At 53.8% G+C, this 27109-nt stretch overlaps 1 protein-coding gene and 1 pseudogene across 1 annotated transcript; both read left to right on the top strand.

Moving 5' to 3' along the window:
• The first annotated feature begins 1517 nt into the window (after positions 1–1517).
• LOC114814567 lies at positions 1518–12571 on the top strand (annotated as a pseudogene).
• Positions 12572–17284: 4713 nt separating this feature from the next.
• Positions 17285–25137, top strand: LOC103168998 (keratin, type II cytoskeletal 5-like). The gene is made up of 9 exons (XM_029073174.1): positions 17285–18043; positions 18609–18823; positions 19923–19983; positions 20352–20447; positions 21438–21602; positions 22371–22496; positions 22601–22821; positions 22989–23023; positions 24039–25137. The coding sequence occupies exons 1-9, from the start codon at positions 17489–17491 to the stop codon at positions 24329–24331; spliced, it is 1767 nt and encodes a 588-aa protein (XP_028929007.1). The 5' UTR covers positions 17285–17488; the 3' UTR covers positions 24332–25137.
• The last annotated feature ends 1972 nt before the right edge of the window (positions 25138–27109 follow it).

Genomic DNA, 27109 nt, shown 5'->3' with positions numbered 1-27109 from the left:
GAGAAGTGAAGTGATTTGCCCCAAGTCACACAGCAGAAGAGTGGCAGAACTGGGATTAGAAGGCAGGTCCTCTGACTCCCAGTTGCATGGTCTTTCCAATAGGCCATGCTGCAGTGGAAAGGGGAAGAGAATTAGGGAATTGGTCTGAAGATGATACATCTCTGTCATCGAGTCTATGAAGAATTTTAATGGGGAAAAAGCACTGTAAACCTCAGAAACCCCAAAGAGAGGGAAGTGGCTTAGGCTGCAGCAAGAAGGAGTTGGGGTAGATGAAAAAGAGAACTTCCTGACCAGGACAGACTCCTGGAGAGTTTAGGTGTTCACTTTCACAGAGGCAGAGTGTTCTCAAGGTCTTGTTAGCTCTGGGATTCTGGGATTCCACACCCAGTGATGGTCCCAGATATTACTATTCAGGTAGAATTAGAATTCTTGATCCAGAGTTGATTTCCCCTCTCCATTTTATCCCCTCTTTACTTTTCCCTCTTGTACAGCTCGAAGCCATTCCCTCCTAATGGAGTGAGCTCTCCTCATTCCTCTTCCCCAAAGCATGTTCCTCCCTCTTTTCAAAACCTAAAGAAAACCACATCCTCCAAGAAGCTTTCCCAGACTGACCACACCTAGCTTCAGTGAGTGGTTCTGATCTCTCCCACTCTTTCCAGTGCTAATATCTACTTGTCAATCAATTAATGGTATTTAGTTAGCACATACCATGTGCACAGAATTGAACTAAGCATTTGGGAGAGTACATTACAAGAGAGGTGGAAGACATGTTCCCTGATTACAAGGAGTTTACAGTCTTGAGAGGGACGCAGGTATGAAAATAAATTACAGATATGTACATATGTACATAAGTGTGGACTAAGCATGGGGTGACTATAGAGAAGCAGTGTGGCCTATAATAATAATAATAGTATTTAAGCACTTACTTTATGCCAAGCACTGTTCTCAGAGCAGGAGATAGAGCACAGGCCTGGGAGGCAGAAGGATCTGGGTTCTAATACTGGTTCCACCACTTGTCTACTGAGTTACCTTGGGCAAGTCACTCATTTCTCTGTGTCTCAGTTACCTCATCTGTTAACTGGGGATTAAGACTGTGAGGCCCATATGCACAGGGATTATATCCAATCTGATTTGCTTTTATCTATCCCAGCACTTCGTGCAGGGCCAGGCATAAAATAAGTGCTTAAGAAATACCATTATTATTACTACTATCAAGTGCTTAAAGGATACAAATCCAAGTGCAAGAATGATGCAAAAGGAAATGAGGAAATTAGGGCTTAGTTAGGAAAGACTTCTTGGAGGAGATGTGATTTTACAAAGGCTCTGAAGGTGGGAGGAGAGGTAATCTGTTATATATGAAGGGGGAGGGAGTTCCAGGCCAGAGGGAGGATATGGGCATCGAGTCAGTGGAGAGACAGAAAAGATTGAAGTTCAGTGGGTAGGTTGTCAAAGGAGGGGTGAATTGAGTGGGCTATGTTGAAATAGAAAATCAGGGAGGTAAGGTAGGGGGCAAGGTTATGGAGAGCTTTAAAGCCTATGGTAACAAGTTTATGTTTGATTTGGAGGTGTGTGGGCAGCCACTGGAGGTTCATGAGGAGTTGGGAAACATGGTCAGAACGTTTTTGTAGAAAAATGATCCGGGCAGCAGAGTGAAGTATGGACTGGAGTGAAGAGAGACAGGAGGCAGGGAGGTCAGGGAGGAGGCTGATGCAGTAGTCAAGGTGGGTTAGGAGAAGTGCTTGGATCTGTGTAGTTTCACTGTCTCAGAGTCTGTGTGGCTGGTGGCCATGATTATGAGCATCTCGGGAGAAATCTCTGAGGGTGTGTTTGTGTGTGACTGTTGTGTGCTGTTCACCCCGTTTGTTTAGCAGATCTTTGGGGGACCATGTCTTCTTCCACCTCGACCCTTCCCTTAGAGCCCAGGGGGAAGAGAACGAAAAAGAAAAAGGGGGGGGGGAGGGAAAAGGAGAGGGAAGGAGAGGGAAGTGGGGGAGAGAGAGTGTGTGTGTGTGTGATTGTATATGTGTGTGCACGCGTGTGCACGTTGACTCTCCCATCAGATTGGCAGCCCCCCGAGGGCGGAGGCCGTGTCTCCGCCTCCCACCACCCTTTCCCCGGCAGGGAGTGCCCAATCCTGGTTGGCGGGAGCCCAGGGCCCCCCTCTCCCCCCGCCCCCGGTTCACTCCACACAGATGTCAATTGTCTCCCCCTCTCCAGTCTCGAACCTCCCTTCTGCGTTCGATCTCCCGATAAGGCCGCGACCGGCCGAGAGGGTGACTCACCCTCTCGGCCCGCAGAAGAAACGAGGGCCAGGGCTGGAAAAGCTCCCCCGACCCCCACCCAGATTCCCTTTTTGGCGAGGAACGAGGGTCCCACAAGATCGGGCAGGCAGACCCCGAGGCAGGTCCAGGCTCGGAGTCTTCGGAGAGGTGGAAAACCTGGAACGAGACACCAGACAGGAGGCGAAGGGAGCCGAGGCCGTCCAGCCCGCAGAAGAGAAGGCTGAAGGGTGGGAAGCACTGGATCACTCCCATCAGGTGTGCGAAATTATTAGCCGGGTAAAGCGGGGGGCTGATAATAGAAAGCACTGTAATTTTTCAGTGTTTACTGTGTGCAGAGGTAGGTACAAAATAATCACATTGGACACATGCACTGTCCCCCAGGAGGCAGCAGATATTTTATCCCCATTTGATAGATGAAGAGACTGAGGCCCAGGGAAGTTAAATGACTTGCCCAAGCTCCCATTGCAGGCAATGGCGGAACGAGGATTTGAACCCTGTTCTCCTGATTCCAAGTCCCATGTTCTTTCTACTAGGCCACCTTGCCTTCCGAGATCCAGATGAGACGCTGCTCAGCTGCAGGGAGAGGGAGTTAGGTTAGACATAAGGAAGGACTTTATAGATGAGTCTCACTAGTGTTAAGGGCTGCAGAGGCCTGGCTAGACTGCAAGCTCTTTATGGACAGGGAACGTACCTACCGACTCCGTTATATTGTACTCTCCCAAGCGCTAAGCGCAGAGTTCTGCACATAGTAAACACTCAAGAAATACCATTGATTGATTGATCGAAGACCCAGGAGGGTGGCTTTGGATGTGGGAATGCGGGACTGGGGAGAGCTATCTCCTCAGTTTGGTGCCACTCTGCCCAGGCACAGGAGAATGGATGAAATGATCCTAACCACGCCTGCATTTCTTCTCCCCCTTTCTAGGAGAGAGGGCATAGGTTTGCCTTGTTGATCCTAGTGCTCCCCCTGCCCCACCTCCTTTCATGACTCATCCCAGAGCAGTCCGAGCCCACCCACCTGACATGCTGTGTGACCTTGGCTGCTAGCCATGCCCTCTCTGGGCCCCGTGAGCTTGGCCCGTTCTGCTTGACTCCTTAGTAAGCAGGGAACTTTCCACCCTGCCGTTCTTTCCTGAAGCCCGGATCGGCGCTAAAGTGGTGTGTTACTGCGGGGGCGGTGGGGGGGACAGTGGAAGGCTGGGGCTTGGGTGGAGGGAGAGGACAAGGAAGCTGAGGATCCACAGCCAGGATTACTGTCGCTCTCTCTGCTGGCCGCGCCAGGTCCCCTCCAGGGGGATAAAAGGAGGTGCTAGCCCTCCCTGCAGCCGCTCAGGGGTTCCGCTTCTCGGCTCCAACACCCAGCTCCAGTGCCCGCCTCCTCCGCCGCCATGAGCAACCGCTCCTCGAGGTAGAATTTCAGTTCCATCTTGGCTATGGCCCTGCAGAGAGGGTCCTGTGGCTTCCATTCCACCCCCGTCCGCGATGGCCACCGGCAGCAGTGGCTTCAGCCGCCACAACCTCTACTGACCAGGTTTCGGCAAAAGGGTCTCCGGCAGCCCCTCTGTCTGGGGAGCCTGGGGTGGGTTCGGGTCTGGGGACAGCTTCTCTGTGTGCCCATGGGGCGGGGGAGGAAGTGGGTGGCATCCAGACTGTGACAATTAACCAGAGCCTGCTGGCGCCGCTGAATCTGCAGATTGACCCCAAGATCCAACGGGTGTGGAACGAGGAGCACGAGCAGATCGAGAACCTCAACAACAAGTTTGCCTCTTTCATCTACAAGGTGAGAGAGCTGGGAGTCCATCAGGTCTTTCTTGGGTCAGGACCTGTGCAGCTGGAGGCCCAGAGAAGGACAGCGACCTGATCAAGGTCACACAGCAGATCAGAAGCAGGACTGAGATTACAACCCGTATCTCCTGATGATGAGACGACCCCCACCAGGCTCACTCCCTGCACCATCCCATCAATCAACAGGTCCCAGGAGGCGAGGTGGGAATAAGAGGGATAATTTACCTGGAGAAGAGACGGGCAAAGTGATGCCAAAACACCATCTCTGAGGAGGAGACAGATGTTGATCTTCTTGTTGTCTATACCCATGGAGAGAGAACTGGAGGATACAAGTGTAGGTTACAGCAAGAGAGAGGCAGGTTAGATGTAAAGAACTTACAGGTGTTTCAAAATGCAGAACAGGGGACCGAGCCTAAGACCATCGAGGAGAAGACACCTGTCCATCTGGAGGCAAGGGGCTGAACCTGATCAATCATTGATCAGTTAATAGTATGTTCCCTGGTCCTAAGCCTAGAAGGGAAAGGGGCTCATGCTAGTGGCTTCGGAGTCTCCCTGGTGGCTCCTATGGCGGCACAAGACCACCTCCTCCAACAGGAAGCCTTCCCTTCATCACACACTCCAACCCATCAACCCCCTCAAGCTCCCCCTCTCTCTCACTACCCTCTCTCCCTCCCACCTGACTTGCCTGTCCAGATGGAGGCTGAAAATGTCAGTTTGATCTCCTCCATTTGGCTGGGGGAGGGGGCAGGGGTGATCGTGACAGGTCTCTCTCTCTCAGAGACCCCAGGCCCAGAGTTACACTGGCTCCTCCCCGGGTGTTCTTTCACTCCTTCCCCTCCCCTGGGGCCCGGGGCTGACCGACCATATGTCTGACTCCAGGTCCGGTTCCTGGAGCAGCAGAACAAGGTACTGGAGACCAAGTGGGAGCTGCTTTACCAAAAAGCCACCAAGATGGAGAGGCAGGACCTGAAGCTGCTGTTCTAGCCCTATAACAGTGACCTGCGATGCCAGCTGGACAGGCTTGGAGAAGACCATAACCAACTGGACTTGGAGCTCAGAGCAATGCAGGTCCTGGTAGAAGACATGAAGAACAAGTAAAAAGCGGGCACTAACCTAGGCAAAGCCCTCCAGCCCCCTGTGCCAGGTTTCGGCCTGTCAATCAGCCATCAGGGGAGGGCAGGAGTGAAACTCCCTCCAGAGACAGAGAGAAGGGAGTCCTGAGGGAGGGGGTAAGGGCTGGGGAATCTGGGCTGGCATCCTGCAGGGAGGAGAAAACAAAAGGGGTGGGTGGTTACAGTTAGGGAGTGAAGAGGTTGTCCACGGCTAGGTAAAGCATGAGCAGGGCAAGTTTTCACCGGTCATTTCCCCTCTCTCAAGTGGACAACTGGATTTTCTGTCTGGTCACTGCAGTGGTCAGCCCCAGTAACTGGAAGTCACCTTCCCGGTTATCTGTCTCTCAAAATCTGCTCCAGAGTTTCCACAAGTCCCACCTTGCCCGTGTCTTGCCCACAGCCCCATGGGACCCTCTCCAGAATGGGGTGTGGTGAGGCGGAGTTTGCCTGGAGCAAGAGGGCCCCAGCAACACTCCCCGCCCCCTCCCTCCAACCCCCCTCCAGAGACTGGCTCTCCCTGCCCTCTTTGATTTTCCTGTTTCCAAGATAGAAGCCCCACCTCTTTTCTTTGGGTTGGGACTTTCCGAGTAGCCCAGAACTCCCTTCCCGAGGGAGCACCTTTCTGAGAGCACTTAATACTCCTGAGCATGGTATTCCACCCTTTGGGGAGAGTATTTTCTCAAATGAGGGAGGCTTTTTATGTCTTTGGGAGGGGTGTCTCACCCTGCCTCAATCCCAGGAACGCCCACCCTCTCTTGGTCCTCTACACTCCTCCAGCTAGACTAATTCAGCAGTTACAGAGAGGTTTGGGGCACCTTGCCCAGTTCTATTTGCCCTGAGGCCTCTAGGCCTGTGGCTTCCCACCCTGCAGCCCTGAGCAGGCTGAGAGAGGCACCCGGAAGCTGAGGCGTCACACTGTTCCCAAACAAGTATCTTCTCCCATTTTGCAAATGAGGAGACTGAGACTCAGACAGGTTAAATGACTTGCCCAAGGTCACCCAGCAGCTCAGTATGGTAGAACTAGGATGAAAATCCAGGTGTCCTGGTTCCCAGACCCATGCTTTCTCCACTAGGCCTTGTCCCAGGGGTGAACCAGGGAACCTACTGAAAAGGAAAACTCCTCCTCTATAGGCACCCTGGGTCACCCCTGGATCAAGAACGTTGATCACCTTCCCAGACTAAGCCCCCCTTTCCTCAGCTCACCCTCCCCCCACCTCACCCCAACTCGCTCCTTTTGCTCTACCCACCCCCCGACGTACAGCACTAGTGTGTATATGTACATATCTATAATTCTATTTATTTATATTAATTCCTGTTTTACTTGTTCTGGTGTGTATACGTATCTGTAATTCTTTTTATTTTTACTGATGCTACTGATGCCTGTTTACTTTTTTTGATGTCTGTCTCTCCCTTTCTAGACTGTCTTTCTGTTGCCGAACTGTACATTACAAGTGCTTAGTACAGTGCTCTGCACATAGTAAGCGCTCAATAAATATGACTGAATGAATGAATGAGCCCATTGGGGGCAGGGATTGTCTCTCTTTGTTGCTGAATTGTACTTTCCAAGCTCTTACTAGAGTGCTCTGCACACAGTAAGTGCTCAATAAATACAATTGAATGAATGAATGAATGAATCATCTCAGTGTTCCCAGGAAGCAGAGTGGGAGATAGGGAGCAAGAAATTATGGGAGAAAGGGGGTTCCTCTGGTCAGGCTTCACCCCAACTAAAATCCATCTTGCCTTTAATCTCTAGCTCAAAATGAAAAGTGGGTATCTCTACACTGAGCTGAGTCTGGGGCCTTCACTCAGGCTCCCTCAGGAGCAGAGATAGCCCACCTAAACTCCAGACCATGCTAGCCAGCCCACCACCATTAATAATAATGAATAGTTACAGTATTTGTTAAGTACTTACTATGTGCCAGGCCACTATTCTAAGTGCTAAAGTAGAAGCAAGACAATCAGGTTGGACACAATCCCTCCACAATGCCACTTAGAGCTCACGGTCTTAATCCCCGTTTTACAGATGAGGGAACTGAGGCACAGAGAAGTGAAAGTTACTTGCCCAAATTCACCCAGCAGACGAGTTGGGGATCTGGGATTAGAACCCATGACCTTTTGACTCCCAGGTCTGTGCTCTATCCATTAGGCCGTGCTGCTGCTCACCCTTACATGGAGGGCACCTCTGTGTTGGATATTCTAATCTCCCTTCCCACCTAATCTCCCTTCCCACCCCCCATTCAATCAACATATGAATAATATTTATTGAGCACCTTTTTGTGGTCTTTGTTAAACTCTTACCCTGTGCTTGGCACTGTACTAGCACTGGGCTCGATACGAGATAATTTGGTTGGACACAGTCCTTGTCCCACATAGGGCTCAAAGTGCTAATCCCCATTTTATAGATGAGGTAAGTGAGGCACAGAGAAGTGAAGTGGGTGGCCCAAGGCCAAACAGTAGACAAGAGGCAGAGCTGGGATTAGATCCCAGGTCATCTGACTCCCAGGACGGTGTTCTTTCCTGTAGGCCACTCTAACGACATGATCTTTGCCTTTGAGGGACTTACAAAGCAACTGGAGAGACAAACACACTAAAACGATTGATAGATAGTGGGAGCAGTAGGAATGACAAGGATAGAACAGGGAGCGGCAGGAGTATGTCAGATGCTCTGTGATTTAGGGCTGTTTGTTTCACCTCTCTGGACCTCAGCCAAATGAGGCTTTTCCATTCAGCCCCTGGAGGGAATGTGGGGGAAGGGAGAGGAGAAAGGTCTTTACTGGGGAAATGTCCCATCCCCATTCCTCCTGCCCTTGCCAAGAGAGAGATTGGTGGTGGGAAGGGGCCAGAATGATGAACAAGACCAGGTGTAAAGACCAGGATCAGGCAGGCATGGTGCCAGGGTGAAAGAGAGTGAAGGAGAGGCTACAGGTGAAATTGAAGAAAAATTGAACGCCAGCCATACGTCCAGCAAAGGACCAGCGAAGGATGAGTAAAGGACCAGCAATGGGCCAGGCATGACCAACAAAAGGTCAGCAGGAATCTACAGGCCAATTTGCCATGGGGGAGAACAAGAACCAGGCCCCAGAACAGAAAACTATTTATTTATATTAATGTCTGTCTCCCCCTTTAGTCTGTAAGCTCATTATGAGCAGTGATCGTGTCCGTCAGCTGTTGAATTGTACTCTCCCAAACGCTTAGTGCAGTACTCCACACATAATAAGTGCTCAATAAGTACCACTGATGATGATAATGATGATGATTCTTTAACTTGCATACACCAGTACTATTGCTTACACTGGCCAAATTAAATCTTCACTTCCCTTTGCCCCTGTGTCCTAGGAGACCAGGCTGTCAAGAGGATTGTCCAGCCTCCCTCTCCCTGCTAGGGGTCTAGAGGGTAGGGAAGTCACCCATCTACTGGGGAAGGGGGGCATGGGGGCAGGGTGAGAGAACCGCTGGGGGCCAGAACCCACACTGAGAACCTCAGGTCATCCAATGGACCTGGTCCCCCAGAATGTGGACACCACCTACTGCAGGAGCTGCAGGCCATGGTGGATTCCCTGACCAATGAGGTCAACTTCCTGTGTGTCCTGTATGAGGCAGAGAGCACCTTCAGATACTGTCCAACTCCTGGGCACCAAGGGAGAGAGTACACGGCGGAGGTGAAGAGACCTAGCCCACCCTCTCTGGGGATTGCCAGGTTGATGGGGGAGACAGAACACACATACACACTCTGCTGAGCACTGGGGGAAAGTAGAGGGAGGAGGAGACAAGGTCTCTGCCCTCAAGGGGCTGCCATTCTAATGGGAGAGAAAGGAAATTGCCAAATCACATGTCGAGAAAAGCAAAAATAATAACGATGATGGTATTTGTTAAGTGCTTACTATGTGTCAAGCAGTATTCTACATGCTGGAATACATACAATCTAATCAGGTTGGACACGGTCCCTGTCCCGCATGAGGCTCACAATCTTATTCCCCATTTTACAGATGAAGTAGCTGAAACACAGAGAAGTTAAGTGATTTGCCCAAGGTCATACAGCAAACAAGTGATGGAGCCGGTATTACAATCAGAGAAGAAGCGTGGCTTAGTGGAAAGAGCGTGGGCTTCGAGTCAGAGGTCGTGGGTTCTATTCCCGGCTCCACCACTTGTCAGCTGTGTGACTTTGAGCAAGTCACTTCATTTCTCTGTGCCTCAGTTACCTCATCTGTAAAATGGAGATTAAGACTGTGAGCCCCAAGTGGGACAACCTGATCACAGTGCTTGGCACATAGCAAGCGCTTAACAAATACCATCATTAATTAATTAACCCAGGTCCCTCTGACTCTCAGACCCGCGGTCTATCCAGTAGGCCACGCCATGTGACCATTCGAGGCAGATATAAGAACTAAGGGGGTTATTGAAGAGACTAGAGTGATGAGAGGAGGTGGATTAATCTGGGAAGACTTCCAGGAGGAGGAAGAGTTTTAAAATGCGTTCCAAAGGGGGAGGCAGGAATGAACTGATAGGGTGAAGAGGTGCAGGTTAGGGGACATTCCAGGTGTGGGGGTGGTGGTATAAAGGCAGGAGGATTGTGTAGAGGAGTTAGCAAGCCAGTATTCTTGCCTGGAGCAGGGAATGTAGAAGGAAGATTGGGTGACATTCATAAGGTGGGGCCCCCTGACAACTCTCTCTATTCCATGTCCCTTTGTATAGTCCCCAGGAGCTGGTCCAGCTGAAGAGTCAGACCTTGGACACGTAGGTGTTCTTGTCCAGCAGGAGCCTGGATCTGGATGGCATAATTATCAACATCAAGGCCCAGTAAGAACACATCACCCAGTGGAGCAGCGAGGATGCAGACTCCTGTTACCAAACCAAGGTGATCTTTAGAAGGGGATGGAAGGGTCCTGGGACAGGGTTGGGGCTGGGTGCAGGGAGATACCTCGCCTCCAAGAAGTCTTCCCTGACTAAGCTCTCCTTTGTCCATTCCTTGGCAGTGTGAGGAGCTGCAGCGGGTGACCAGTAGGCACTGTGAGGACCTGCGGAGCATCAGGTCTGAGACCGCCTAGGGCACCCAGCTTGTCCAGTGCCTGCAAAACAAGATTGATGGCATCAAGAAGCAGGTTGGGAAGGGTCTGGCTGACTCCCTGCCCAAGGAGGGAGGGCAGGGGGAAGCTGGGAAAGGGGTAGATTGGAGGTGCAACCATAGTGAAGCAGAAAGTTGACAATGGAGGTTGGTCAGAATCGCATCTCCCCCGTCTCACCTCCTCCGATCCCCACAGCCACTTGCTGTAGTTCTCTGCCCCTCTTTGCTACCCACTCCTCAGCTCTAGACCAGCTGGATCAGCCAATGAACTGCGGACACACACTGGGAGCATCACTGCCCCCTGCCCCCAGATAGCTTCCCATCTGAAAGGGGAGATAGATCAGATGCCCAGATTGATGCCAGCCACCCACCAAGATTTAATAATGTTTATTGAGTGCCAAGTGCACTGCACCCCACTAAATATTTGGGAAGCAGTGTGGCCTGGTGCATAGAACACAGATCTGGGAATCAAAAGGACCTGGATTCTAATCCCAGCTCCTCCACTTGTCTGCAGGGCGACCTTGGGCAAGTCACTTTCATTCTTTGGGCCTCAGTTACCTCATCTTTAAAATGGGGATTAAGACTGTGAGCCCTATGTGGGACATAGACTGTGTCCAATCTGTTTAGCTTGTAGTTATGTAGTGCCTGGAACATAGTAAAGGTTTAAAAAATTCCATAAAAAAATGTACAACAGAAGCATTAGGCATGCTCCCTGCCCTCAAGGAGCTTATAGTCAAATAGGGAATGTGTCTGTTATATTGTTACATTGTTATATCGTACTCTCTCAAGCACTTAGTATGGTGCTCTGCACACAGTAAGCTCTCAGTAAATATGACTTACTGACTGGGGCAGACAGACTTAAAAATATTTACACATTGTGGGGTCAGGGGGAGAACCATAATCAGATAGCACATAGAATGAATATGTCCACGTGAAATATCAGAATAAATCATTGAATGGACAATTGAATGCACACATATATGCTCCACTGTTGTAAAGAGTTTGGGGATTCCCGGGTCCGGAGGCAGGGGAATGAACCCAGTGAAGTTTAGGATCTGGCTCCGGGAATCTCAAGGGCCATGGTCAGCTCCTTCAGCTATCTGGTTCTTTCTGCTGTGGGGGAGACAGGCAGCTCTGGGATGAAAAGCAGGTTGGGGATCCGGATTCTAACCCTTTGTCTACCTCTGATGAGCTGTGTGACCCTGAGCCAGCCACTAAACCTCTCTGGGCCTTGGCGGGGCCCTAGGTAAAAGTGTGGTGTAATCTCCTCCGCCCTCCTCCCTGCCTCCCAGGTGGGTTGGGAGAAGGGCTGAGGCAATGTCTGGAGCTGAGTAGCTGGCGCTGGAGGAATGTGAGGCCTCACCAACCATAATGGCCTATTGTTCCCAGGGGGCGGGAAGTGTGCCAGCCTGCAGGCTGCCATCGCCAAGGCGGAGCAGCACGGTGAGCTGGCACTCAAGGGTGCCTGGGCCAAGCTGGAGGAGCTGGAGGCCACCCTGCAGAAGGCCAAGCAGGACGAGGCCCGCCAGCTGTGCAAGCTGGACCAGGAGCTGATGAAAATCAAGCTGGGACTGGATATCGAGATGGCCACCTACCAGAAGCTGCTGGAGGGCAAAAAGAATAGGTGGGCATCAGTCGCTCCCCTCGCCCCAACCCTGGGGAGAAAACAAGAGGGAGCAGGGTGAAGGTGCAGCTAGAGGGAATCCAGTTAAACGACAAAAAAGACCTGTCACTGTTGTGGGGACCATGCATGAATGGAGCTTTTGTTCACTGCTGGGATGCTCTCGACCAAGGGTACAGAGCCCCAAAGAGGCTCGGACTCTGCTCCGGTCGAGTCATTGACCACAGGCCTGCAAAGCCAAGAAATCAGGCAGTGAGCCTAACAGAAATCAGGCAGTTCACCTAGAAGAAATCAGGTCCCAGGTCTAAATGAGGAGGAATAGTTACTCTCTTCTGTCTTTTTTTTTTCCCTCTAGTGCTCTGAGTGTGGGGAGTCCCAGTACGGAACGGGGATAATTTGGTCCCAGGAGACCCCAGGATCTCTGAGACCAGAAGAGAGGGACAGAAGTGGAGGGTGGGGAGCCTGAAGGATCAGTTTCCCCGAGGATGGCTCGGGATCGGATGCCTGGTTCCATTTCGTCCATCCCCCCATCTCCATGCTCCTGAGGTCTCCAAGTGTGGCATGGGGGTTGGCAAGACCCGCTTGAATCCCCTTTTTCTCTTGCTCCTCTTACAGGCTCGCTGGGGACGGCCTCTCTCTGGAAGACTTCAGTAAGTGCCTCGACTTCCTCCGGGGAGATCTGGAGAAGGAGGCAAGAAGGGAGGGGTGAGGGAAGGAATCCCGATGGTTCTTGGGCGTGGAGGCAGCGGTGGTTGGGGGGACGAGGGGAGGGGGCTGAAATAACGTGGCTCAGTGGAAAGAGCATGGGCTTTGGAGTCAGGGCTCATGAGTTCGAATCCCAGCTCTGCCACTTGTCGGCTGTGTGACTGTGGGCAAGTCACTTAACTTCTCTGTGCCTCAGTTCCCTCATCTGTAAAATGGGGATTAAGACTGTGAGCCCCACGTGGGACAACCTGATTCCCCTATGTCTACCCCAGCGCTTAGAACAGTGCTCGGCACATAGTAAGCGCTTAACAAATACCAACATTATTAAATAGCAATTGGTATCCCCTCTGATTTTCATTTAGCAATGCTCACAGGCAACTTCGGAGCGGGGTCCCTGTTCAGCTTGGGTCAAAGCTGCTTCACTTCAGGCAGGGACTAGAGCGCTGGAAAGGGGACAGATGCAGGCAGTTCCGGTGTGAAAATAGCGTCGGGAACCACGACCAGCTTCACGACTATCCTATAGAATCAATAAATGACCCAAATCTTCCGTCGGCCCTCCCCACAATAAGCTTTCCCCCGATCACCGCTCACAACATCTCTCCACTCCAACAGGCCTCTCGGGGGCGTCCAAACGGAATTCGCTCTTTCGCCCACTCACGTGACCCACGTTGACACTCTCCCGTGGCCAGTGGACGAGTACCTATTTGCAAGGCTAATAAAAAAAGAAAGGCTGCTTTGCTGCCCCCATCTGAGCTCCTGCACTTCTCCATCAGGCCTCTTATGCTCCCTCCAAACCCACCCGCTTTATGTGATCGCACAAGCGTGAGGGGGCTCGATTTGGTCTCCATCATAGCTCACTCACTGCACTTCGTCTCAATCCGCCTATTCCTTTCAGGTCCAATAAACAGCAGGTGTCCTTTTGAGGTTGATGGTTCTCATGGGGGTGGGGGCGCACAGAGACGGGGGAAATTTCCTGCGTGCTGCAAGCAACTCGCTCTAACAAGCACAGAATGTTCCCGCAACTTGTCGGGACCCGTTGAAGAGAGAGCTGCGGCCCCTTCTCCAGGCTGACATCCGCCCAGGGGGTCGGATTCGAGGCCCAACAAGGAAGAACGCAATTCGGTAGTCCTACGGGAAGCTCAAGTCTCCTCCTTCTTCCCCTCCCCTATGCCCCCAAATGGGAACTTGAGGCCCAGAGAGATTATATAACCGTCCAAGATCACACAGCCCTGGAGCAGGGAGGCTGAGGCTCCATTCCGAGTGTCTGGACTGGCTACTCGGGATTTCAGACCCCGCTCCACGTTACTGAGAGCTCTCAATCCGGTCTCACCGAGGGGCTCCAGGAAGAGGGGAGCACATGGAGAAGAGGAGGGGTTGGACGTTCATGCCAGGGAGACAACTGATCCTGTGATTCCAGTCTCCCTGTGTCTTCTCATTGGGTTAAGAAGGAACTGGAGTCTCGTTCTGAGTTTTCTCGGGAGACGGGTTCCGACTATTGCAGCAATATGAAAAATCTGGGCTGCAGGAATTAATCCACCAGTATTTTTTGAAGTCACACTTTACAGTGTTCGGGGGCAATGGGAGAGGGAAAGTGGGTGGCAGAGGGGGCGGAAGAAGTTGCTTTAGCCTTGGCCCCTGTGACAACCAGCGAAAAAACTCGGATCCCTGTTAACGGTCCGTCTCCTCCCCACGTGGACATTAAGCGTGGAACCTCCGCGGGGCAGTTTGCCAGCCTTAGGATCTGGAGGCCCGGAGTCGGAGCATGCCTGGTACTGCAGCTGGCATATGCCAGGGTGCCACCCACCCGCACTACCCCCTGCAGTCAGGGGAAGGAAGAGGAAATCGCCTGCGTTGTGGTCAGTCCACTATTATCCCCTGTGAAAAGATGGAGGATCTGTAACCAGGAGAAGACGAGGGGAACACGGCGGGCGTGGCGACCAATCGATCGATTAATCAATGATATCTACTGAGCCCTTACTATGTGCAGAGAGCTTCGAAGAGCTTGTTATGGGCTAATTCTAATGCTAATTTTGTTGCACTGTACAGTGCCCTGCACAGAGTAAGCGCTCAGTAAACTGGTGTGAGCAAGGAATGTGTCCGTTTATTGTTATATTGTACTCTCCCCAAAGCTTAGTACAGTGTTCTGCACACAGTAAGCGCTCATTAAATACGATTGAATGAATGAATGAGTGAGTGAATAAATGCCATTGATTGATTAATACAACACAATAGAGTAAGCAGACGTGGCCCCTGCCCACAAGGAGCTGATAAATTAGATTACCTTGTATCAACCGCAGTGCCTAGAACAGCGCCTGGCACATAGTAAGAGCTTAACAAATACCGTCATTAGTATTATTATTATTAGAGGGAGAGACAACATGACGCACGTGACAACATTTCCCTCCGATGTCTCCACTGTGGAGAACGACCCGGGTCGCCTCTTCGTCTTGGATTGGGTCCCAGCGTCTTCCAGGCCCGGCAGTGCACGATCCCGCCCTCTGGGCCTCGCCCGAGTCTAGGCGGTCGCGGGGGAGGGGCGCCAGGTAGGAGTCGGGGCTGGGTGGGGGGACAGGGGGGTGTTCCCACCGTGGACGGGACGGGAGTCCGAGAGTTTCTGCCGAAAGGGGAAGGTTTGTCCTCCTCTCCCAGCTGCGGGTGGGACCGCCAAAGGCCTCATTCCCCGAAAGTTTCTACCTCCCCCGGCTCCCCGCGGGCCTGTGCCAACAGCTCGAGCTGCCCATGCTGCTGGACGGGACCCTTGGGTGATTCATCTTAGCTTTACCCCCCTTCCCCCATCCGTTTGGATTCGATTCCCGACCCGAATCCCGGGCAGGACTAAAGGGGGGAAAGGGCGAGAGGGGTGTTAGACGAACAGGAAATGGGGCGGGGGCTCAGTTCGGGGGTCGCAACTGCCCCCCCCCCCCCGAGCGACAGATGGTTTCCCATGGCTCAGTGGACAGATGACAGGCTTGGGAGTCAGAAGTCGTGGGTTCAAATACCGGCTCAGCCGCTTGTCAGCTGTGTGACTTTGGGCAAGTCACTTAACTTCTCTGTGTCTCAGTTACCTCATCTGTAAAATGGGGATTAAGACTGTGAGCCCCACGTGGGACAACCTGATCACCTTGTATCCTTCCCAGCGCTTAGAACAGTGCTTTACACATAGTAAGCGCTTAACAAATGCCATTATTATTATTATTGTTATTATCACTATTATGTAATAACCTGGCCCTGCCCGGTATGTAAGGTATCCGATCCGGTCTTACTTCTCGGAGCCTCGCCCTGTCTCTGGTCCCCTTGTTTGCAGGACCGCCTGGCGTTCCTGAGACCTCTCTTCCTGCTCTCAAGCTTGCCCTGTCTCTTTGGCTGTCTGTCTCTCTGGGTATCTGAAACCGTATCTGTCTTTCTAGAAGTCTCCATGTCTTGTGTCTCTTTGTACCTATCTCTCTGGATCTGTCTGAGTTTCTGTCTCCAACTTTCTGTATCTGTTTCCGTGCCTCTGTGCCTCTTGGCTAGTCCCTGTAGCTGTCTCTGCCCCTCCTCTCTGGGCATCTGCGGTTACCCATTCGATCTTATTTTTCATTCAATAGTATTTATTGAGTACTTATTGCGTGCCGAGCACTGTACTAAGCTCCTGGGAGAGTGCAATACAGCAAAAAACGGAAACATGCCTTGCCCACAGCGAGTTTACAGTCTGCCTCTGCCCCTCTGTCTCTCCGTGAATCGCTGGCTGTCTCAGCCTCGCCTTTGAATATCTCTGTCTCTGCGTTTCTCCTTCTATCCCCGTGTCTGCGCCTGCCTGCCCGTAGATCTCTGCCTCTGTATCTCTGTAGCTGTATCTCTCTATCTGCCTCTGTATCTCTGACAGGCAGACTGTCTCTGCCTCTGTATCTCTGTGAGTCGCTGGTTGTCTCTGGCTCGCCTTTGTGTAATTCTGTGATGTCTCTGCCCCCTTCGTGTCTCTCCGTGTATCTGGGGAGGGAGGGGGGAAGGAGGGGAGATGGGGGAATCGGCTCCCCGCCCCAATATTTCGGCGGGCGCGCGCGCGGCTCGTTGCCGCGAACAAAGCACTGTCCCGTTACTGCAGGTATGCAGATCTCCGAACACGTTAGCAGCGAGATTAGAAAGCTCCTGCAGGTATGGATTTGCGGCCGAGCTCAGCCTGTACCAACAGATCCGGTGATTCACCTATTCCGGCTCTGGAATGGCTGGAAGGCTGCGGGGAAAGGCAGATGGATTCCCTCCCCCTCCCCCAGGCCCTCCCGCCCCACTCCCCCCGCGCCCTCCCAACACACATACTCCACCCTGGGCAGATTGGGTTTGCTCCTCCGGGACACGTGCCGGGGCAGTTGAGACCCAGAGCCTCTCCGGTTCGGGGAGCAGGGCCATCGACGAGGCCCGGACTGGTGGCCCCCGGGGTGGGTGCGAGCACCGGATCGAGCTGAATTCGGGGCGACCCTGGGCAGGGCCGGCGGGGAGGCCAGGGGCGGGAAGGGCGTGGGACAGTAAGCGAGCGCCCGGGAGGTGCCACCGTTCGGTTGTTCGGATGCCGGGTTTTTTCGGAGTGAGCGGAGCTGCCAGGGGTGGGACTTTTGTAGCCCCCTACCCCCCGCCCCCCGCTGCTCGCAGGTGTGAGCGGGTGATCTCACAGCGCTCCCTGCCCCCCGGGCGGACCCACCCACTTAATCACTAGGATCGCGGACGGGGCGCGGGCCCAGCCCAGTCCTGGAAAACCTATAAGAGCGAGAGGATTCGAGGCTCCGGGCTACCAGAGACGTCTCTTTCTCCTCTTCCGCCTCCTCCTCCTCTTCCTCGGCTCCGGCGTCCAGCGACCCCATCTCTCTTTCTTTCTCCCTTTCTCTGCCTCTCTCTGTCTCTGCGCCTTTCTCTCCCGGTGTCCCGCTCCTCCCAAGAGTCAGCCGTCATGCTGCGACAGTCCAGCGTCTCTTTCCAAAGCGGCGGCCGCAAAGGCTTCAGCGCCGCGTCGGCGGTCACTCCGTCGGCCAGCCGGACTAGCTTCAGCTCCGTGTCGGTGTCCCGGAGCGGCGGCGGCGGTGGCGGGGCCGGATTCGGCCGGGCCAGCGGGGCCTGCGGGCCCGGCTTCGGCAGCCGCAGCCTCTACAACCTGGGCGGCTCCAAGCGCATCTCCATCAGCGGGGGCGGCTACCGCAGCGGATTCGGCGGCCGAGCGGGCGGAGGCGGAGGTTACGGTTTCGGCGGCGGCTCCGGGGGCGGCTATGGCTTCGGCGGCGGCGCCGGGAGCGGATTCGCACTCGGGGGCGGCGCCGGAGGCTTCGGGGGCGGCTTCGGGGGCGGCTTCCCCGTGTGCCCCCCGGGCGGCATCCAGGAGGTGACCGTCAACCAGAGCCTGCTGGCCCCCCTGAACCTGCAGATCGACCCCACCATCCAGCGGGTGCGGACCGAGGAGCGCGAGCAGATCAAGACCCTCAACAACAAGTTCGCCTCCTTCATCGACAAGGTGCGACGCCCGGACGATCCGGCGGGGGAGGGGCGTGAAGGGAGTTCCCCCTTGAGGTGCTTCTCCCCGGGTGGCTCGGGGGTGACCCTGGCGGGAGATCCTGGGGGTGGGAGGGAGTCTTTATATAGCCGCCCTTTCCCTGCGTGGCGCTGGAGGTTTCCTGGAAAAAGATCAAATAGTGGTCCTCTTCCCACCCTCGTTCCGCTAAATCGGGGCGTCTCCCACCAGCAGTGTCTCCCTTCAGCTGTGTCCCCCCAAGATTTGCCTCTTCCCCCATCTGTGTCCCCCCAAGATATGCCTTTCCCTCCAGCTGTGTCCTCCTCTGGCTGTGCTTCTTCCACCAACTGTATCTCCCCCCGCCCAGCTCTGCCTCTCCCTCCAGCTCTGAGTCCTCTTCGTCTTTGTGTCGTCTTTCACTTGTGTCTCCTCTCCCTCGGGGTGGGTCCTTTCCCCCAGCTGGGTCGTGCCACCCCCCCTTCCCCTCCAGCTGCGAGTCCCCCTCCAAGTGTCCCCCGCCCTCCAGCCACGCCCCTTTCCAGAACATTTCTCCTCCCGTGGCCTCCAGGTGCGTTTCCTGGAGCAGCAGAACAAGGTACTGGACACCAAATGGGAGCTGCTGCAGCAGCAGGGGACCAAGACCGTGAGGCAGAACTTGGAGCCTCTGTTCGAGTCCTACATCAGCAACCTGAGACGCCAGCTGGACTCCATCCTGAACGAGCGCGGCCGGCTGGATTCCGAGCTCCGGGGCATGCAGGACCTGGTGGAGGACTTTAAGGCCAAGTGCGTGAGCGAGGAGGACAGGGGGCTGGGGGGGGAGGGGGAAGCGGGGGGAGGACCAGGGACTCCGAGGGGGGAGGGGGAAGGGGCAGGGCAGAGCACTGAGCGAGCGAGGTGAGACATGCCTGGGTTCCTGTGGTCTGAGGGCGGGGGGGAGAGGGCGGGGCGATCTGGAAGAGAGTCCTTTCTTCGGAATTCACCGCTTTCTTCAGTGGGGACTCTCCGCTTCCCTCTTGGCATCGGTTCCCCCGCCCAGGGCCTTGTATGTTAGGATGGTGGCCCCGCCCGCCCCACCTTTGGCACCGTTCCAGAACGGGGTGCGGTCGCCAGCCCCCCACCCCGCAAGTGACTTCACTTCTCTGGGCCTCAGTTACCTTATCTGTAAAATGGAGATTGAGACTGTGAACCCCATTTGGGACATGGACTGTGTCCAACTCGATTTGCTTGTATGTACCCAGCGCTTAAGTACGGTGCCTTAAGCGCTTAATAAATACCATAATCATCATTCCACAGCCGAACCTTCCCTCTTCACCTCCATCCCTCCCCCCACCCCTTCGAGAGCACCCTTATAAGGGTGCGATTCGTAGTCTGTCCCCTGCCGGACACCAAATGACCCTGAGTCGGAATGGACACATCTTCTGCTCCCCCGCTGCCCTCTGTGGGGCTCCGTTCCAACCTGTGGTGCGCCCCCTCTCCACTGCCCTCTCAGCCCGTTTTTACACGGGAGAAAATCAATCACTCAATCAGTCACAGCGACCTAAGATAAAGATTAAAATTCAGGTCCAAACGCCAAATCCGGATGGGGTGGAGGTGTGTGGGGGGGAACAAGGCGTAATTAGAGACCCGAGTAGACCTGTATTCGCTGCCAAAAAGAAGGGAAGAGGTATCAATTTGGTACTTAATCAATAGTATTGATTGGGTCCCTACTCTATACAGAAAACTGAACCAAGAATTTGGGTAAATACCATAGACACCCTTCCCTCAAGGGGTTTACAGTCTAGCAGATTCTGTTGGACGAAGAGGGCCAGATGAGCATTTGGGGGTTTGGGTCCTAGTCAATCCACCCCCACTCCCACCCACTGACCCTTCGCCCTCCCTCCAGGTACGAGGACGAGATCAACAAGCGAACTACCGCCGAGAACGAGTTCGTGATGCTCAAGAAGGTGAGTCTGGTAACATACTGAGCGTTCCCTGGAGCCTGCAGAGCTCTAAACTAGGTACCTGCCCTCAGGAAGCTTCCTGTCTGGTGGCAGGGGCACTGGTCACACAAAATGTCCCTATCGCAGAAGACAGTCACAGTCAGATTAGGAAGGACCCGCGGAGGAGGGGCGGGGCACGGGTGAAAGTGGTGGATCGGAGACGGGGAGGATTGCGGGGTGCGGGGGTGTGGTTCAGGAAGGCTTCCTAGAGAAATTGGAGTGTAAAAGGAGGGAGTGTCGCTGGAGAGTAACAAAATCCCCGACCCCCGCGGGGGAGGAAAACGGGCTTCATCCCCACCCATTTCCCTGTGCCCCCCCCCCCCCGCCCCCAGGACGTGGACGCCGCCTACATGAACAAGGTAGAGCTGGAAGCCAAGGTGGACGGCCTGACAGACGAGATCAACTTCCTTCGGGCGCTGTACGAGGCGGTAAGAACCCCGCCCATTCTTTCTTCTCCCTATTCTCGAGCGGGGATTTTCTCTTGGGCAGCATCCCTTCCTCCACCCCCTACCCCCCCTACTTCCCGAATCCTCGAGGGTCTGGATAACTTGCGTTTCTCTGGACCAGCCCGATCCTCTCCCGTGGGAAAAAGGAGAGCTCTCTGCGACAGCCACTCCCCATTGCCCCCACACCTTCAGCAGTAGTCTTGACGTCAAACTTCACCTCAACCCTCCCTCCCTCTCCGCATACCCCTCCCCACCCCGCCCCTACACACACCTGGACTCTGCAGGTCTACAAATTCCCCCGCCCCCTGCCCCAGGACTTCTGCTCCCATCTCCAAATCTTCCATTTAATCTCCCACCTTCCATTTCAGTTGATGACACAGACCGTGAAGGAGGGAGAAAAGAGACAGAGAGGGAGGGAAGAAAGGTGGGAGGGAGGGAAGGAGAAGGAAAAGGAGGGAGGGAATCAGGAAGGGAAGTAGAGAAGAGAGGGAGGGTTCTGTTTTGAATTCTCCCGGGTAGTGGGGGGTGGGCGGGGTCATACCTCCTGTCATCCCCCCACTCCCGCCCTGGTTCAATCCAAAATTGTGGTTCAAATCCCGCCATGATTTAGTGTACAGACCATGGGCCTGGGAGTCAGAAGTACATGGGGTCTAATCCCAACTCCTAAACTTGTCAGCTGTGAGACCTTGGGCAAGTCATTTAACTTCTCTGTGCCTCAGGTACTTCATCTGTAAAATGGGAATGAAGACTGTGAGCCTCATGTGGGACGTGGACTGTGTCCGACCAACTTAGCTTGTTTGTATTTAACCCAGCGTTAGTAAGCGTTTAACAAATATAATTAAAAAAAATTCATGTTCCTTCAAATCTGGATTTCTGCTCCCCACCCCCTCAAGACTACAGCCTAGGGACGGAAGGGAAACTGAGGTCTTGGGTCCCAGTAACTGATTCTGACTCTCCATCTCCCCACTCCAGGAACTGGCCCAGATGCAGACGTCTGTCTCCGACACGTCAGTGGTCCTGTCCATGGACAACAACCGCAGCCTGGACCTGGACAGCATCATCGCCGAGGTCAAAGCCCAGTACGAGGACATTGCCAACCGCAGCCGGACGGAGGCCGAGTCCTGGTACCAGACCAAGGTGAGCGAGGCTGGCAGGTACTATGGGGTGGTGGCGGACACGAGGGGACGGGGTTCGAGGGGAACACCTCACCCCGAACACTCTGGTCCTGATTGCCCATCTGACTCCCTCGAGATTAATCCCACGTGTCCACACATTCTCAACTATGCAAATAGGCTGAATACACGAGTTATAATTCCATCGATCTTTTTATAGATTGGCAGGGCGACAAAGAACTGTGGGTCTGGACCATCCTGCAGCCCGCCCCTTTTTACTCCATTTCCCATCCTTCCTTGATCAATTAACTTGTACCTTTCCCAGAGCTTAGAAGAGCGTTGGACGCATAGTAAGAGCTTAATACATACCACCATCTGGCTAGAGGCAAGAGGCTGACCACATGACTTCTTGAGGTCCCGTCCACCTCCGGGAGTCTGCCTTCCAGTCAGCTTTCCCACAGCCCTTCCCTGCCGAGAAGTTCTTTCCTGAGTCTCATTCATTCATTCATTCATTCAATAGTATTTATTGAGCGCTTACTATGTGCAGAGCACTGTACTAAGCGCTTGGAATGAATAAGTCGGCAACAGATACAGACAGTCCCGGCCGTCTGACGGGTTTACAGTCTAATCGGGGGAGACAGACAGACAAGAACCATACAGACAACTAAGTCCCTCCCGCTGCACCTCCCAGCAACCCCATTTGAAGCCGGGCGCGTTGGGTTGGGTTCCAGCCCCGAGGGAGGGGAGGTTCAGCCCCGGGTATTGAGACCTCTCTCTGACTCGGGCCGGGCAGTACGAGGAGCTACAGCTGACCGCCGGCCGCCACGGGGATGACCTGCGCAACACCAAGCATGAGATCTCCGAGATGAACCGTATGATCCAGCGGCTCCGGTCCGAGATCGACAACGTCAAGAAGCAGGTAGGGAAAGAGACTGACGCTGGGGAGGTGAGGATGGAGGGGGGAAGAGGGGCAGCTCATCTCTTGCTCCGTCCCACTCACTCCCCCTCCCTTCCCTCTGGCAGTGCGCCAACCTGCAAGCCGCCATCGCTGACGCGGAGCAGCGCGGTGAACTGGCCCTCAAGGACGCCCGGGCCAAGCTGGAGGAGCTGGAGGCCGCCCTGCAGAAGGCCAAGCAGGACATGGCCCGCCAGCTGCGCGAGTACCAGGAGCTGATGAACGTCAAGCTGGCGCTGGACATCGAGATCGCTACCTACCGCAAGCTTTTGGAGGGCGAGGAGTGCAGGTGGGAGCCAGTTCCCTCCCTCCCCTCACCCTTGGAAGAAAAACGGAGATGCGGGGTGACGGTGCGGGTGGAGGGATTCAGGTTAGAGCCGGGAAAGTTCAGAGATGGGACGAAAGGAGTCCGGTCACTGCCCCTCCATCTCCTCTTCCTCCTTTGTCTCTCTTCAGGTTGAGCGGAGAGGGCGTCAACCCCGTCAACATCTGTAAGTGCTCTGATGGTGATTCGGAAACCCCTCCCCTCTTCTTCCCATCCCACCCATTCCACCCCATAGAGCCTCCTCCTCCCCCTCCCACCCCTCAGACCTTCCCCCTTCTTCCACCCCACTGGCCTTTCCCCTTCACCTACACAGGGAACGTGTCTATTTTTACATTTTACTGTCCCTAGAGCTGAGTACAGTACTTTGCGCTCAATAAATACGATCGAATGAATGAATGATTGAACACCCACCCTCACCCTTCTGACATAATAATATTGTCATTATTATTATATGAATATGTTAATGATAATAATTAATAATTGTGGTATTTGTTAAGGGCTTACTATGTGCCAAGCACTGTTTCTAGACGCCGGAATAGACACAAAGTAATTCATTCATTCAATAGTATTTATTGAGCGCTTACTATGTGCAGAGCACTGTACTAAGCGCTTGGAATGGACCAGTCGGCAACAGATAGAGACAGTCCCGGCCCTTTGACGGGTTTACAGTCTAATCGGGGGAGACAGGCAGACAAGAACAATGGCAATAAATAGAGTCAAGGGGAAGAACATCTCATAAAAACAATGGCAAATAGAATCAGGGTGATGTACATCTCATTAGGTTGCACACAGTCCATGTCCTTCATGGAGCTCACCATCTTGATCCCCATTTTACAGATGAGGTAACTGAGGCACAGAGAAGTGAAGCGACACGCCCAAGGTCACCCAGCAGACTCCCTTCACCCTTCACGCCTCCATAGCCTCTCCCGGGGGAGGCGGGGTGGGAACAGACAGAAGGAAGGGGTTTCCCCAGGGTCACACTGGGGCAGGACATGTGGCAGAGACGGGATTAGAACCCATCATCTCCGACTCCTAGGCCCATCTCTTTCCACTAGGCCACGCTTATTAATAATAATAGTTGTTTAGCGTTTACTGCGCACCGAGCACTGTACTAAGCGCTGGGGCAGGAAAGGAATAATCAAATCGGACCCAGCCCTGACCCCTCTCTTCTCTCTCTCCAGCTGTGGTCACGTCCAGCGTCTCCAGCGGCTACGGCAGCGGGGGCGGCAGCGGCTTCGGCCTGGGAGGAGGACTGGGCGGCGGACTGGGAGGGGGCAGCGGCTACTCGTACTCCAGCGGCGGTGGTCACAGCCTGGGCGGCGGGCTGAGCGTCTCCACCGGCGGCGGCGGGTTCAGTGCCGGGAGCGGCCGGGGCCTGGGCGGGGGCTTCGGCGGCGGCAGTGGCGGGAGCAGCGGCTCCAGCGTCAAGTTCGTCTCCACCACCACTTCCAGTCGGAAAAGCTACAAGAGCTAAACGCCTTGACCCGTCCGGTGCGCCGGCCCACTGATCCCTCCCCCTTTACCCAACCTCCCACCCCCTTACCCCACCTCCAGGCCGGGCGTTCCAGTCTCGGGGTTGGGGGGGCGGTGGGACGGTCTCTCTGTTCCTCAAACTAACCTTCCCCTCTTTCCAGTGCCTTCTGCCCCGTTGGGTAGGTGAGAGTTTTGTGCCATCGGGGATCTGAGCCTCGCTCCGCGCTCTGCCGCTCACTGCTGTGTGCCCTTGGGCAAATCGCTCAACCTCTCTGGGCCTATTGTCCCCACCCCCCGACCCTCCTCATCCCGCCCCTCCCGGGAGATCGGCGTGGGGGACGCGGGCCCTACACGATCATAAACCCGGTTAATCGGAGAAAACGTTAAATCCAGGCCCGGAGAGTTCTAAGCCCAACACTCTGACACCTAAGCTTTCTCGTCGTCGTCGTCGTCCCCCCTTCCAGCCCTCGCTACCCTCCCCCAGCCCCGGGTGGTCTCTGCCTCCATCAGAGCCCCCCGCACAGAGATCGCCTTTCCAGGTTGCGGCCCACCGCACGCTCCGTTTGCGGGAAGAGGGAGGTGCGTGAGGGTGGAGCTGTGGGTCAGCGGTTTCTTTCCAGCTGTTTTTGAGGGAGGTGGGTGGGTGGGGAGAGGCTCCGCCGGAATTGACCTTGGAAACCCTGGTGGGGGTGGCAGGGGCCCCGAAAGAATCCAGCCCCAGCGTGTGCATAAAAAGAATCCTCCATCGTTGATTCTCGGCGCGCTCCGCTCGCTAGGGTTTGTCCAATAAAATGCATTTCTAATTTACCCCGTCATTGTCTCCCGTTCTTGCGCGCATACACACAGACACACACACACACATTGAGAAGCAGCGTAGTTTAGTGGAAAGAACACGGGCTTGGGAGTCAGAGGGCGTGGGTTCTAATCCCGCCTCCGCCACTTGTCTGCTGCATGACTCTGGGTAAATCGCTGAACCTCAGCTGTGCCTCAGTTACCTCATCTGTAAAACGGGGATTGAGACTGTGAGCCCCACATGGGACAACCTGATTACTCTGCATCTACCCCATGGCTTAACATAGTAAGCGCTCAACAAATACTATAATTATTATTTTTATTATTATACACACTGGGGAGGGGGCCCGAAGAACGGGAAGGGTGGAACCAAGAAGATCTGAGTTTCCCTCTCTCCACCCGGATTCTTCCCCTTCCACGGTCCACGGCTGCATGGGAAAGTTCTTTCGTTCATTCATTCGTATTTATTAAGCGCTTACCGCGTGTAGAACACTGTACTAAGCGATTGGGAAAGTACAGTACAACAGTAAACAGACACACTCCCCGCCCACGACGACCTTACAGTGTAGAGTTCACAGTACTGGGAGCCTTGAGAATAAGGACGGTGGTGGGAGAGAGGAGTGGTGAAACCTTGCCTTCTCCCCATCTCATTCATTCAATAGTATTTATTGAGCGCTTACTATGTGCAGATCACTGTCTCGATGAAGGGTTTCTGGTAGGAGGATGCTGATTGGTCGGGTTCCGCGCCCACCAAGGGGTGGACCACAGCCAGAGATCTTAGGTTACAGCAGGGGAAACTAGGGTTAGACTTAAAGAAAAATTTTCCGCTTAACGACGTGGATAGGGCTATCCCATCCCGAGGCAAGGGAAGCGGGAACTGAAATTTTCCGTCTCTAGAGGACTTGTAGACGGTTAAATAGACACCAGTCTGTCGTGGGTAGGTCTTTATCCGCTTGGAGGCAGGGGACTGGATGCGATAGACTTTTGGGACAGCTTCCATCTTTGGTTTTTGGTTTTAGGGTTGAGCGCAAGAGCCTTTTCTTCTTAGTAGTAGAAAAACCTGCTGAATCTCTTCGCCATCTCTGCGCTCTCCCGTTCCTAATCCATTCACAGCAATTAAGCAATCAGTAGTATTTATTGAGCCCTTACCACGTGCAGAGCACTGTTCCAAGCGCTTGGGAAAGTACAGTTCAACGGAATTCAAAGACACGTTCCCTGACCTAAATGAGTTTACAATCCAGAAGGGGAGACACACGTTAATAAGTAATTTATAATAAATAATTTAAAGATATGTACATAAGTGCTACTCTACCCTTCGCCGGACGAAAGACAATCCCTGGCACAGGCACTGTTTTAGGCCGTGGGGTAGATACAGGTTAATCAGGTCGTCCCAAGTATTTGTCCCACATGGGGTTCATAGTCTGAGTAGAAGGAGGAAACCCCCAATTTGCAGTTGAGGAAACTGAGGCACACAAACAGACAACCGGCAGATCCGGGATAAGAACACAGGTCCTTTGACTCCCAAGCCCGTGCTCTTTCCATTAGGCTACATTACCTCCCAACTCTGAGCTGTGATCCGTTTCCCTGCCGGTTCTCCTGCCATCGATCAATCAGTGCTTTTTATTGAGTGCTTACTGTGTGCAGAGCATTGTACTAAGGGTTTAGGAGACTACAATACAATGCAAAAGAGAATTTGACTCACAGAGCCGCCTTATGCCAGTTCTACGAGTCTGTCTAATAAGGATAATAATTGTGGTCTTGGTTAAAGCCTCACTATGTGCCAAGCGCTGGGTTAGGTACCAGATATTCAAGTCGGACACTCCCCTGGCCCCCATGGGGTTCAGTGGCTAAGGGAGAACAGGTATTTCATCCTCATTCTACAGATGAGGAAATTGAGACAAAAAGAAGTTATGTGACTTGCCTAAGGTCACTCAGCAGCCAAGTGGCAGACTTGGGATTGGAACCAAGGTGTCCTGACTCCCTCAAT

The sequence above is a fragment of the Ornithorhynchus anatinus genome, chromosome 10, assembly GCF_004115215.2.
Source record: "Ornithorhynchus anatinus isolate Pmale09 chromosome 10, mOrnAna1.pri.v4, whole genome shotgun sequence".
Lineage (NCBI taxonomy): Eukaryota > Metazoa > Chordata > Mammalia > Monotremata > Ornithorhynchidae > Ornithorhynchus > Ornithorhynchus anatinus.
Note: the sequence above shows the minus strand (reverse complement) of the source record. Positions and strands in the feature narration are given on the sequence as shown.

Bases quoted from the DNA above. Each gene is read 5' to 3' on its own strand.
- LOC103168998 (XM_029073174.1), top strand. From the start codon at position 17,489: ATGCTGCGACAGTCCAGCGTCTCTTTCCAAAGCGGCGGCCGCAAAGGC. The intron at 18,824-19,922 runs GTGCGTGAGCGA...CCCTCCCTCCAG, and splicing joins GTGGAGGACTTTAAGGCCAA to GTACGAGGACGAGATCAACA. The intron at 20,448-21,437 runs GTAAGAACCCCG...TCCCCACTCCAG, and splicing joins TTCGGGCGCTGTACGAGGCG to GAACTGGCCCAGATGCAGAC.